The following is a 13423-nucleotide window of genomic DNA, read 5'->3' as shown; positions in this document are numbered from 1 at the left end:
AAGGAGAGCATATGTTAAGATAGAGAGTTGTGATTGCACAGGTTGTGATCAGAAAATAATAAATGTTTCACTTATGCTGCAATATAAAGCATATTACACTATAAATTAAAATATTACTAATACTTAAAACTTTCGCTAAACTGACAAAGAAAAAGAAAGAGAACCCAAATAACTAAAATCAGAAATGAAAATGGTGACATTACTACCAGCTCCACTGAATTAAAAAAGACTGTAAGAAGATATTATGAACAATTTTATGCCAATAAATTAGATGACCTAGATGAAATGGACAAATTCTTAGAAACACACAAACTACCTACATTGACTCAAGAAAAAATAGCAGATATCAACAAACCAATTACCAGTGAAGAAACTGAATTAGTAATCAAAAACCTCACAACAAAGAGAAACCCAAGACCAGATGGCTTCACAAGGAATTCTATGAAACATTCAAGGAGACAATTCTGCTCAAATTCTTCCAAAATTGAAAAGGAGGCAACACACCCTAATTTTTTGTATGAGGCCAACATCAACCTCATACTAAAGCCAGATAAAATACCACAGGAAAAGAAAACTACAGACCAATATCACTTATGAACATAGATGCAAAAATTCTCAACAAAAATAATAGCAAACTGAATCCAATAGCATATTAAAAGAATTATACACCATGATAAAGTGGGCTTTGTCCCTGTTATACAAGGTTGGTTCAACATAAGGAAATCACTTACTATAATACACTACATTAACCCAATTAAAGAAAATTAAAAAAAAAAGATAACTCAATTGTTGCAGAAAATACATTTGACAAAATCCAGCACCCCTTCTTGATAAAAACACTTAGAGCACTAGGAATAGAAGGAAATTCTTCTAAAGGGAATTTATGTAAAGCCCGCAGTTAACATCCTACTTAATGGTGAAAGACTGAAATGTTTCCCTGTAAGATCGGGAACAAGACAAGGATGCCTACTTTCACCACTGTTATTCAATATTGTACTGGAAATTCCTGCCAGAGCAGTTAGTCAAGAAAAATAAATCTCCTAGAACTAATATCAGTTCATCAAAGTGACAGTGTATAAGAGCAACACTAAAAAATCAAGTGTTTATATAAGGAAACAGTGAACCATCAGAAGAAGAAATTAAGGGAAAAGAATCTACTCCCAACAGTAACCAAAAGAATTAAATATGTAGGAATAAATTTAAGCAAGGGTATAAGGGACTTTTACACAGAAAACTATAAAACACTGCTAAAAGAAATCAATGATCTAAATAATTGGAAGGACATTCCATGTTCATGGATTGAAAGATTATATATTGTTAAGATGTCAATTCTACCAGTGATTTACAGATTCTACACAATCTCAACCAATATTGCAACAATTTTATTTGCAGAAATGGAAGAGCCAATCATCAAATATAGATGAAAGGTTAAAGGGCCAGCCATCTTGGCAAAGAAGAATGAAGTTGGAGGAGTCACACTTCTTGACCTTAAAACTTATTAGAAAGCCATGGTAATCAAAAAAGCATGACCCTGGCACAACATCAGACATATAGACCAGTGGAATTGAAATGCAAGCTCAGAAATCAACTCTTACATTTATGGCCAACTGATTTTTTTACAAGGTGGAAAAGACCACTCAATTGGGAAAGAATAGTCTCTTCAACAAATGACGCTGTGAAAACTGAATCTCCATTTGCAAAAAATAGAAGGGGAACCCCTACCTCACACCTTATACAAAAATCAACTCAAAATGAGCCAAAACTCTAAATATAAGTGCTAGAACTATCAAACTCCTGAAAGAAAATCTTTAGGACCTTGTGCTAGGCAATGGTTTCTTAGACTTTACACCCAAAGTGCAAGCAACAAAAGAAATAATAGATAAATCCAACATTATCAAAATTAAAAACAAAAACAAAAATAACAATTTTTGTTCCTCAAAGGACTTTATCATGAAAGTAAAATGATAACTTATAAAATGGGAGAAAATATTTGGGAACTACATATCTGATAAAGTTTTAATACCCAGAATATATAAAGAAATCCTTCAACTTAACAACAAAAAGACAAACAACCCAATTAAAAAATGGGAAAAAGATCTGAATAGACATTCCTCCAAAGAAGATACACAAATGGCCAGAAAGTACAGGAAAGAATGTGCATCATAATTAGTCATCAGGGAAGTGCCAATCAAAATCACAATGAGATACAATTTCACACCCACTAGAATGGCTACTAATGAAAAAGAAAAAACAGAAAATTACAAGTCTTGGAGAAGATGTGGAGAAATAGCAACACTCATTCATTGCTGGTGGGAATGTAAAATGGTGCAGCCACTGTTGAAGACAGTTTGGTGGTTCCTCAGAAAGCTAAGTATAGAACCATCATACGACCTGACAATCCCACTACTAGGTATATACCCAAAAGAACTGAAAGCAGGTACTCAAATAATGTTTGCACACCAATGATCATAGTGGCCTTTGATGATTAGGCTTATGTGTCGACTTGGCCAGGTAATGTTGCCCAGTTGTCTGGTCAAGGAAGCACTGGCCTGTTACTGCAAGGACATCGTGTGGACTTAAATCATCAGTGAGTTGATTGCATTTATGATATATTACATCTACAATCAACCAAGAAGAGTGTCTTCAGCAATGAGAGATGTTTAATTCAATCAGCTGAAGGCTGTAAAGAGAGAAGTGATTACTTCAGCAGTCAGAAGAGAGAACTTTCTTCTCTACTTCAGTCAGCCAGCTTTTCCTGGGGAATTCATTGAAAACCTTCATCGGAGTTGCAAGGTTGCAGCCTGGCTGACAGAATTGGACTCACACATTCCCACAGTTGCATGAGACACTTTTATAAAATCTCATAATATTTACAGATATCTACTGTTAGTTATGTTTCCCTAGAGAACCCTGACTAATACACGGCCTTTCTCACAATTTCCAAAAGATGGAAGCCACCCAGGTGTCCACCAACTGATGAATGGATAAGTAAAATGCAGTATATACATATAATGGAATATTATTTAGCTATAAAAAGGAATGACATCCTGATACATGTAAAATGGATGAACCTTGAAAACATCACATTGAGTGAAATGTCAGACACAAAAGGACAAATATTGTATGATCGCACTGATTTGATACAATTAGAATAAGCAAACTCATAGAATAATAATTTAGGATAGAGGTTACCAGGGGATGGACTGAGGACAGGGAATGGAAATTTAAGGTTTAAAATGTATGTAATTCCTATTTTGAATGACGGAAATGTTTCAGTAATAGATGGTAATGATGGTAGCACAACATTGTGAATGTAATTGACAGCACTGAAATATATATCTAATGTGATTAAAAGGGTAAGTGTTAGATTGAATATATGGTAACAGAATAAAAATTAAAAAAAAAAAATCCGTGGAACTGAATTCACCAACAGCGAACCCTAATTTAAACCATGGACTGCAGATAATAGTACAATTATAAAAAGGCACATTATCATCAATTTTAACAAATGTTCTACAGCACAATCAGGTGTTAATGATAGGGTTGTGTGTAGGGATCCTGTATTTTAAGCATAATTATTCTATAAACCCACAATTTCTCTATCAAAGAAAATAAATAAAAATATTACAAACTCTGAGAATTAAAGTGTTTTAATTCTTTATAAAAAGCACATTAAGCATAGTTTGAATGGGTGCTTGTCTTCTTACCAAATAAGATACAGAGCAATCTTCTTTTCTATACTTTGGAGAATTGCCATACATGTTTCTAAGTGTGGTCAGTTTCCAATATTTTATCATTTATGTTTTATATGTCATAAAATATGTGCAAGAATTCCTTTAATGGATTTTTTATCAGTGTCATTCCTTCTGGGACATCACCCTTTTTGTCACAAACACTTTCCACATTTATGTCAAGTTTGACTACACTTTGTTCCACTGGCTGCACAATTAGAGTCTCTCTAATTACAGCAGTGTCAATATTCCCATGGTCAAACATATCTCCTATAACTCCATTTATCTTCAATTTGAATTTCACTTCCAGTATTACCATTTTTCATTTCTTTGCTGAGCTTTCATCTTTGCTGGCCAACGCCCACTTTTGTGTATCCATTTTTGTAAAATGTCAGGTGAGTTTATCACAGAGATAAGGAAGCAATGCAAGTATAAATTTTGCTATCTGTACATTAACTGAATAAGTTGTACAGTGAATAATCACAGATTTTGCAAGAAATGATGTAACTGGTCACTGATCATGATGCAGTTCTATTATTTACATCGTGGTTTGTGGATTGAACAGCTAGCAGTGAAGTTTATACTTTAGACAGTACTAACAGTTAATATGCCATGGACAATGGAATTTCAATTGTGTTGTTGGAGGACTGATACTATTTAATTAAACTGTGGTAAATGAAATTGTGCATATTAGAACCTCGCAAAGTGAGCAGTGCCTGCAATTTCCTTCCTTCTGACTCATTCTGTTCTCAGCAGTTGGTAAGGTAAGCTCATCCCAGACAATGCACCCATGCCCTGAGCCTGAGGACTGGAGTAGCACCACTTGACACTGGGAGCCAACTCCGTAGCTCGTCTACTCTCTTTTCTCTTGATGGCTGAATTTCTCTTGACTGTTTCTTTTCTCAATTGTCTACAAAAAGATATGGGAGATCCATTTGTGGTCTTACTAGGAAAGGAAGAGTTTAACATGCTTGATTCAAGGCTGCAAGTCTGTCTACCATGACAGAAAAAAAATAGTCCTATTTATAGTCCAACCATATTTAGTAAAGTTCAACATAGAGATGTGAGATAAATGCCTAATGAAGGGAGTTCATTTGCACACTGTTTTCCTCTTGAGTATACTTCTTTTAGAGCCCTTGACAGCTGGTCAAAAATAGATTATCATATCCCTAGACGTCCTGGCCAGATCTCATTTTAACCTCTGCACAGCCCCAGCACTACCAAAAAAACAAAACAAAACAAAACAAAAAACTAATGAAAGAGACTACAATGACAAACCAAAATGTATTTTCTTTAGAAGTCTGCATGGGAACAATTTTGGCAAACTTGATACATTTTAATATGCTCCTAATGTTTTTTATACCACAAGAAGTTTTTTTTTTTTTCTTTTTAATTTTTATTGGGATTGTTCAGATACCATACAATTATCCAAAGATCCACAGTGTACAATCACTTGCCCCGGTACCCTCATACAGCTGTGCATACATCACCACACTTAATTTTTGTTCAATTTTTAGAACCTTCTCATTACTCAACACAAGAAATAAAGTGCAAGATGAAAAAAGAAAAGAAAAGGAAACTCGAATTCTCCCATATCCCTAACCAACCTCCCTCAATTGTTGACTCGTAGTGTTGGTATAGTACATTTGTTACTGTTTATGAAAGAATGTTGAAATACTACTAACTGTAATATATAGTTTGCAATAGGTATATAGTTCTTCCCTATATGCCCCTCTATTATTAACTTATAGTTGTATTGTCATACATTTGTTCTGGTTCATGGAACAGATTTCTAATATTTGTACAGCTAATCATGGACATTGCCCACCATAGGATTCAGTTTTATACATTCCCATCTTTTGACCTCCAGCTTTCCTTCTGGTGACATATATGACTCTGAACTTCCCCTTTCTCCCTCATTCATGCACCATTAGGCACTGTTAGCTATTCTCACATCTTGCTACTGACACCTCTGTTCATTTCCATACACTTAAGTTTATCCTAGTTGAACATTCTGTTCATACTAAGCAACCACTCCCCACTCTAAGGCCTTGTCCTATATCTTGGTACCTTATATTTCATGTCTATGAGTTTACGTATTATAATTAGTTTTTATCAGTGAGACCCTGCAATATTTGTCCTTATGTGTCTGGCTTATTTCACTCAGTATATTGCCCTTGAGGTTTTGTCATCAACCCATTTTTTTTTAAGATGGTTTTGTTCACACACCATACATTCCATCCTAAGTAAACAATCGATGGTTCTCTGTATGGTCACATATTTATGTGTTCATCACCTTCACCACTATCTATATAAGAGCATCTACATTTCTTCCACAAGGCAGGAGGGAGAGTCAAAGAAGGTAGAGAGGTATGAGAAAGAGGAGAAAAAAAAAATGACAGCTAGGAAGCAGCAAAAGGAAAAATAACCTTAAAACAAGTAAAGAGTCAGAAAACACCACCAATGTCAAGTGTCTAACATGCCTCCCCATGCCCCCCTCTTATCTGCATTTACCTTGGTATATCACCTTTGTTACATTAAAGGAAGCATAATACAATGATTCTGTTAGTTACAGTCTCTAGTTTACGTTGATTGCATCCCTCCCCCAATGCCTCCCCAGTTTTAACACCTTGCAAGGTTGACATTTGCTTGTTCTCCCTCGTAAAAGAACATATTTGTACATTTTATCACAATTGTTGAACACTTGAGATTTCACCAAGTTACACAGTCCCAGTCTTTATCTTTCCTCCTTTCTTCTGGTGTCTCACATGCTCCCAATCTTCCTCTCTCAACCATATTCATAGTTATCTTTGTTCAGTGTACTTACATTACTGTGCTACCATCTCCCAAAATTGTGTTCCAAACCACACACTCCTGTCTTCTCCTATCACTCTGTAGAGCTCCCTTTAGTATTTCCTGTAGGGCAGGTGTCTTGTTCACAAAGTCTCTCATTGTCTGTTTGTCGGAAAATATTTTGAGCTCCCCCTCATATTTGAAGGACCGCTTTGCTGGATATAGGATTCTTGGTTGGTGGTTTTCTCTTTTAGTATCTTAAATATATCACACCACTTCCTTCTTGCCTCTGTGGTTTCTGCTGAGAGATCCGCACATAGTCTTATTAAGCTTCCTTTGTATGTGATGGATTGCTTTTCTCTTGCTGCTTTCAGGATTTTCTCTTTGTCTTTGACATTTGATTATCTGATTATTAAGTGTCTTGGCATAGGCCTATTCAGATCTGTTCTGTTTCGAGTACGCTGCGCTTCTTGGATCTGTAATTTTATGTCTTTCATAAGAGATGGGACATTTTCATTGATTATTCACTCTATTATTGCCTCTGCCCCTTTTCCCTTCTCTTCTTCTGGGACACGAATGATACGTATGTTCTTGTACTTTGTTTCATCCTTAAGTCCCTGGAGATGTTGCTCATATTTTTTTCATTCTTTTCTCCATCTGCTCCTTTGCATGTAGGCTTTCAGGTGTTTAGTTCTCCGGTTCTTGAGTGTTTTCTTCCACCTCTTGAGATCTGCTGTTGTATGTTTCCATTGTGTCTTTCATCTCTTGTGTTGTGACTTTCATTTCCATTGATTCTACTAGTTGTTTTTTTGAACTTTTGATTTCTGCCTTATGTATGCCCAATGTTTTCTTTACAGCCTCTGTCTCTTTTGCAAAATATTCTCTAAACTCTTTGAATTGATTTAGCATTAGTTGTTTGAATTCCTGTATCTCAGCTGAAGTGTTCGTTTGTTCCTTTGACTGGGCCATAACTTTGTTTTTCTTAGTGTATGTTGTAGTTTTCTATTGTCTAGGCATTTGACCTCCTAGGCCATCCCAATCAGGTTTTCCCAGATGAGAACAGGCTCAGGTCACAGAAGGAGGAAATATTCAGTATCTGGTTTCCCTGATGGTTTTCTTAGAGGATTGATACACCTGTGCTTTTCTGCCCAGCAGGTGCACCTTCAGCCTGTCACTGGCTGGTGTAAGGGGGTGTAGCCTGTGGTTCTCCTCCCCCAGGCTTTGGGGTCTGGTTCCGGAAAGGCAGGCAGTAGAGCTGGGCTCCACCCTTTCATCTTGGGAAGCTATGCCCCCTCCAGAGAGGTCATCTGAATATCAATAAGTTCTTTGTTTCTCTGACTCTGCTGATCAAAGTGTTTTGATTTTAAAATGGCTGAGCCTATCTTTACTGCAAAACCCTGCAAAGTGCTGAGACTTTCTCCACAGAGAGAGAAAGGGACAGAAAGCTCCCAGGTTCATCTATCAGCCAGAGATAGCACCTGATCCTCTGGGCTCCCCATCCTGAGACAGATCTGTCCCCCGACTCTCCTAAGATCAGTTGTCACCAAAAGCCTCTGTCTGCTTATTGAGGATTCGCTATCTGTATTGAGCAGTTAGCATTAAAACCCCAGTTGGAGCTGGGCTGAGAGAGTGCTGCTCTCTAGCACTGTGAGGCTTCCGTGAGGGAGGGGCTCTTTGCTCTCGGCTCTCAGCGCGGGTCTGCAGTTTTACTTGCAGATTTTATGCTGCAATTTTGGGCATTCCTCCCAATTCAAGTTGGTTGATGATGAATGGACAGTCACATTTGTCTCTCCACAGTTATTCCAGGTTATTTACTAGTTTTTTGGTCATTTATGAATTGTTGCAGGGGGGACTAACAGTCTTCCACTCCTCTCTATGCCGCATCTTACTGCAAGAAGTTTTTAAAAAGAATTTCCTTCAACTATACTACCAAATACAATTTCTTGGGAACAATTATGAAGGGAAATACTTTCAAGGTGGTATTTTCAGATAACTGCACTTGCAGAAAGGCAATTAAAAATAAGGAACAATATACATATACTATTTTGTAAAACATAGCCTTTAATGCTGTTTGAAGATATTTATACTGTTTTTACTCTTTATTACATAAATTATAACTATGGTCAGACATAAAATGCACTAGATCTCTTGGAGAAGTGTTTACTCATAAATCTTTATGTGGCTGAATTTACTACAATGTCTTGTGATTAGATTTATAATTAAATTTGATTCAGGTAACTGCTTTATAGCATATTGGTTAAATTTAAAACCTCTTCTGCATCCACATGCCCTATAATAATAACTATCTGAGGGGCGTCTATTACCTCAAACAAAAAGTCACAGCAAGGTACAGTCAGAAATTGCTCTGGGCCTCATTGAAATAAATTTAAGACCACTAATAATTGTCCTGATAATTGAAAGAATCCCTTTGTACAGTTTCTGATAATCTGTTGTTTATTCATCTTTTGAGAGTGAAAAACATTTATATTAAAAAAATCATAGTATGAACACTTACTAATGCATTCCATTTATATTAACAATTTTTACTATTTAAGTTTTTCCCTGGGCTAACATTTATATTACTGATGCATTCCTTGTTTTCAATAAACATGTAGGAAATAGTCACAATATTACCAATGAAATAACTAAGAAAATAACCTATCAAATGAATATCAAAGCTAAAACCAGAACTTATTTTTCTGAGCTTTTGTATAATTTTTAGCCTAAAATTGTATATTATGTACTTTAAAATATATTATTGTCAAAACCACAGCCCCAAAATATATTAATTCCTTAATGAGAGCAACTCAATCACTGGAAACATTTTGGGGATGAAGTTGAATATCAATTGAAAAAATAAATTATAAATACTGATGCTTCCTTCTTAATTTACTTATTAAGGAATTTGTCTTATATTTTAAAAAGTGTTTACAAATTTGACAATGTAAACTCTCATCTTTGAAAGATTTGTACAAGAAGAAAACTCTCTGGAATAACAGTTGATGTAGGCATGTCTATTTTCTCATTCTGCCTCTGAAGAAAGCTCATGGTTAAATAAGAAGTCAGTTCATCAGCTATGGGAGATTCCATGAAATCAAAACATTAAGCAAAGTGGATTCTGGATCAGACAAAGGACCTTGCTAGAAAAACTGCTTAACTTCCCAGAGAGGCATTGTTTTCCTTAATACTAATGTACTAATGTTAACATCCCATTTCTTAGACTGTGGTGAGGTAAGTTATTTACTTTATGGGAGGGGGCAGCCTTACTACTAAGAGCAATCACTCTTCTACTTCTTTGGCAATTCTTTAATGAGTCTAAGGTGACTTCACAAGTTCACAATAAAGCATTTGCTTTCTTTAAAAAAAAAGTCAGTTCATGATATAAAAATTATATTTTTATTATTACTTCAAATCATTGTTTATTAATTTATTTTCTCTTTACTTATTAAAATGTTAATGAAGTATTAGATTCACCTGCAAAGAGTGGATTCATTGCTTGGTTTTCATTTAGGAATAGAAAGTGCTCATTCTAACTCTAGGAAAACAAATCACAAGGGAAACAGTAAGAAATATAAAAATTTGAAATCCTCTTAAAAATAGATTTTGTTTATGTAAGTAATTGCATTAATCATCTACAATTTCAAGGATTTTCCAAAATCAAACCAGTCTTATATTATTCAAATCAAGTGTCAGGAGACCTAATATTTAATTTCATTTATGTGAATGGAAAAGTGACTGTTGATTTTTATGAAAAATACAGAATCTTCAATACTATTACTCAAATAAACCTTAGTTTTGTAGCAAAACTAAATTAATAGTTACCCAGTTAATTATTGATCTTGATGTAGGCACATTAATTCACTGGCCTGATTGCTACTGTGAGGATATTTCATGGATTTAAATCATCAGTCAGTTGATTGCATCTATAGCTGATTACATCTATAATCAACTAAGGAAATTGCCTTCAACAATGAGAAAAGTCTCATCCAATCAGTTGAAGGCCTTACAAGAGAAGTAATGATTTCAGCAGTCAGAAAGGAGAATGTACATCTCTAATTCAGCCAGCCAGCTTCTCCTGAGGAATTCATCAAAGACCTTCATTGAGGTTCCCAACTTGAGGCCTGCCCTAAGGAATTTTGACTTGCCCATCGCCACAGTCATGTAAGCCAATTTCTATACAAAATCTTTTAATATTTACATTACACACACACACACACACACACACACACACACACACACACACACATCCTGCTGGTTCTGTTGCCCTAGGGAATCCTGACTAATACACATTTTGGTACCAGAAGTATGTTTGAATTATATACATGTTTTAGGTAGTTTTTCTTGCTCCCCTTACGTAGAACATTTCTTTTGTAGGAGTTGGAAACTGGTAATAGTTTGTGCCATGTTAGTTCACTCACTCCTAAGATGTTGATATGGTTACAGTAAAAGTAAGAAAAGTGAATTTCAATGAAGGTAAATGTCAAAAGAGAAACAGAGCTTCAGGGAATAGAATATGCATCTCCTTTCACTTTACTTCATCCCATTCTCTGCTTACTAAGTCATCAAGTTGCAGCACTATGCATTTAGGCTATCTGTCAAACATAAATTACAAAGTTTAATAAGGACAAAAATCATTCGTTTATATTTCCATACTTCATCCTCCCCCAGAAAGAGATTTCTGGCTTTGGCCTCTCAATTTCTTTCAGCTTCAGATATTTTGGAAGGACCTGACTTGTTCAGACGGTTCATTTAGTTTTGGTGGAGCACAATAGCACAAGGGAGTGTAAAGATCAGAGATGTGTGGATTAAGGTTGTTGACAGGGAGTGGGAAGGTTTATAGAGATTTAGGAACAGCTGCAATTAAAGAAGAAAGCTAATTGAAGGAGAATGGGGATTTTAAGAAGTACTGCTGAGGACTAGGTGTTTCCTTCTAGTTCATCAAGATCTATGCTTTAAAAACAACTAATTTCGAAATAACTCTTTACTTCTTTTGAACAGCATTCAGAACACAGAGAACTTGCATTAAGAATATTATTTTATGATGGTTTGCTTTCTTATTGGTTTAAAAATCTCAGTATGGTAACTTGAAACTCAATTGAAGTAGAACAATAATTCTTGTTTAAATGTTTGCACATGTTCTACATTTTAAAATTATTTTCTTTTAAATTTATAAATTTAGATTGGAATACTTCTTGACACATCTCAAACTTATTTCAGGAGATTGCAAAATGACCACAATTTCCTCCCATCCCTGTATGTAAGCCCTTTTTCAGTATGACTTTGCTTGTCTTCCCAGCAAGGGGTGGGGTCTATTTCTTCATACCTTGAACCTCGCCTTGACCATGAGACTTGCTTTGCAAATGGCATTGTTAGCAAATGTAATGCAAGCAGAATTTTGAAAAGTCTGTCATTTCTTGCTGCTAGGAACCCTTCCACCATATAATTAAGCACAGACTAGCTCACTAAATGCAGAGAAACCTCAGGCAGAGAGGCTCCAGTCTTCCCAGCTGTCCCAGCTGAAGCCCAGACAACCGAGTATAGCTATCCTAGACCACCTATCCCCAGACAGGTTGGCCCAGATCAGAAAAAAAACTGCCTCAGCAACCCATAAAGTCAGGAGTAGATAAATAACTGTTGTTTAGAACCACTAAGTTTGGGAGACAGTTTGTCATGTTGCAAAAGCTAATTGAAATACTATTTTAGTTTGTCAGGGCAGCTGCAACAAATTTCCATGAACTGGTTGACTTGAACTACATAAATTTGCAATCTCATGGCTCTGGAGGCCAAAAGTCAAAAGGTAAGTTTTCATCAGGGCTTCCTCTAAAACGAAAGAATCCATTCCCTGCTTCTCCCCTTGTCTTCTATTGACTGTTCCTCAACTTGTGGCACTACTCATCTGCCTCCATCACATGGCTGTCCCTCTCTGTCTGTCTTACTCTTACTTGTCCAACTTTCGTCTGCTAATAAGGATACCAGTCACACTGGTTTAGGACCCGCCCTGATGCTGTTTAGCTTTATTTTAAATAACATCTTCAAAGATCCTAAATACAAATGAGTTCACCTTCACAGGACTGGGGGTGAGGACTTGCACACGACTCTTTTGGGGGATCCAATTAAATTTGTAACATATGCTTTCTTTCTTTTTATCTTTATTATATATGGCTTAACACAAGTTTTCAAAGGAATATTAAAGTAAGAATGTGAGCCAAAGAAAAATTTAGCCATACCTTAGGCTTTTTTCCTGCAGTTCAGAAATTTATGTCCATCATGGATAATGTATGTACTACTATCTCCACCACCAGAATAGAAAACATGCCTATGTTCTCAAATCACTGAAACCAAAATAAAACGAATACCTGATGGTCTTTCCTGGATCTGCCTCTATAATCCAAGTGCAGTGAAGGTTGTTGTCATAGGGAGCTGGATAGCCAGGAGACAAGATGCGCCCGGAAGTGGCAGCATGGATCCGACCACCACATTCCGCTGTGAAGTACAGGGAGACATGGGGAAATCTAGTCCACATATCACAGGTTTCTATTTAATTACTTTTAAAAACTAAAACCAATCATTTCAGCAATATATACAGAGAAAAATAAATCACAATAATTTTATAATTTTATCTTTATTATTTCCCTTCTTTATTTCTTCCCAACCATTATCTTGATGGAAAATCATTATCCTCCATTTAAGTATAGCCAAAAAGATAAAACAATGAAATGCTCATGTTATAATTCTGATAATTAAATATATCTGGACCTATATCCTGAATAAAATGGAGTTAGCAAATATTTCATACTTGAAGAAAAAATTTAAAAAAAAATTGAGGAATAAAAAGAACCCACAATAGAAAGAGGACGTTACAAAAAAAATCCTTCCCTCTTCCAAAAGTCCAATCAAAA

The 13423-nt window shown here is 35.7% G+C and overlaps 1 protein-coding gene across 3 annotated transcripts in view; it reads right to left on the bottom strand.

The window, feature by feature from the left end:
* Window positions 1-13423, bottom strand: part of CSMD1 (CUB and Sushi multiple domains 1) — a 2222584-nt gene that overhangs the window by 375440 nt on the left and 1833721 nt on the right. For all 3 annotated transcript variants that reach the window (XM_037812751.1, XM_037812753.1, XM_037812752.1), the window contains exon 25: window positions 12881-13007. In XM_037812751.1, the coding sequence (XP_037668679.1) occupies window positions 12881-13007 (127 nt within the window). The remainder of the gene's footprint in view (window positions 1-12880; window positions 13008-13423) is intronic.

Source organism: Choloepus didactylus, chromosome 20 (genome assembly GCF_015220235.1).
Source record: "Choloepus didactylus isolate mChoDid1 chromosome 20, mChoDid1.pri, whole genome shotgun sequence".
Lineage (NCBI taxonomy): Eukaryota > Metazoa > Chordata > Mammalia > Pilosa > Megalonychidae > Choloepus > Choloepus didactylus.
This window is presented reverse-complemented; position numbering and strand designations above follow the sequence as displayed.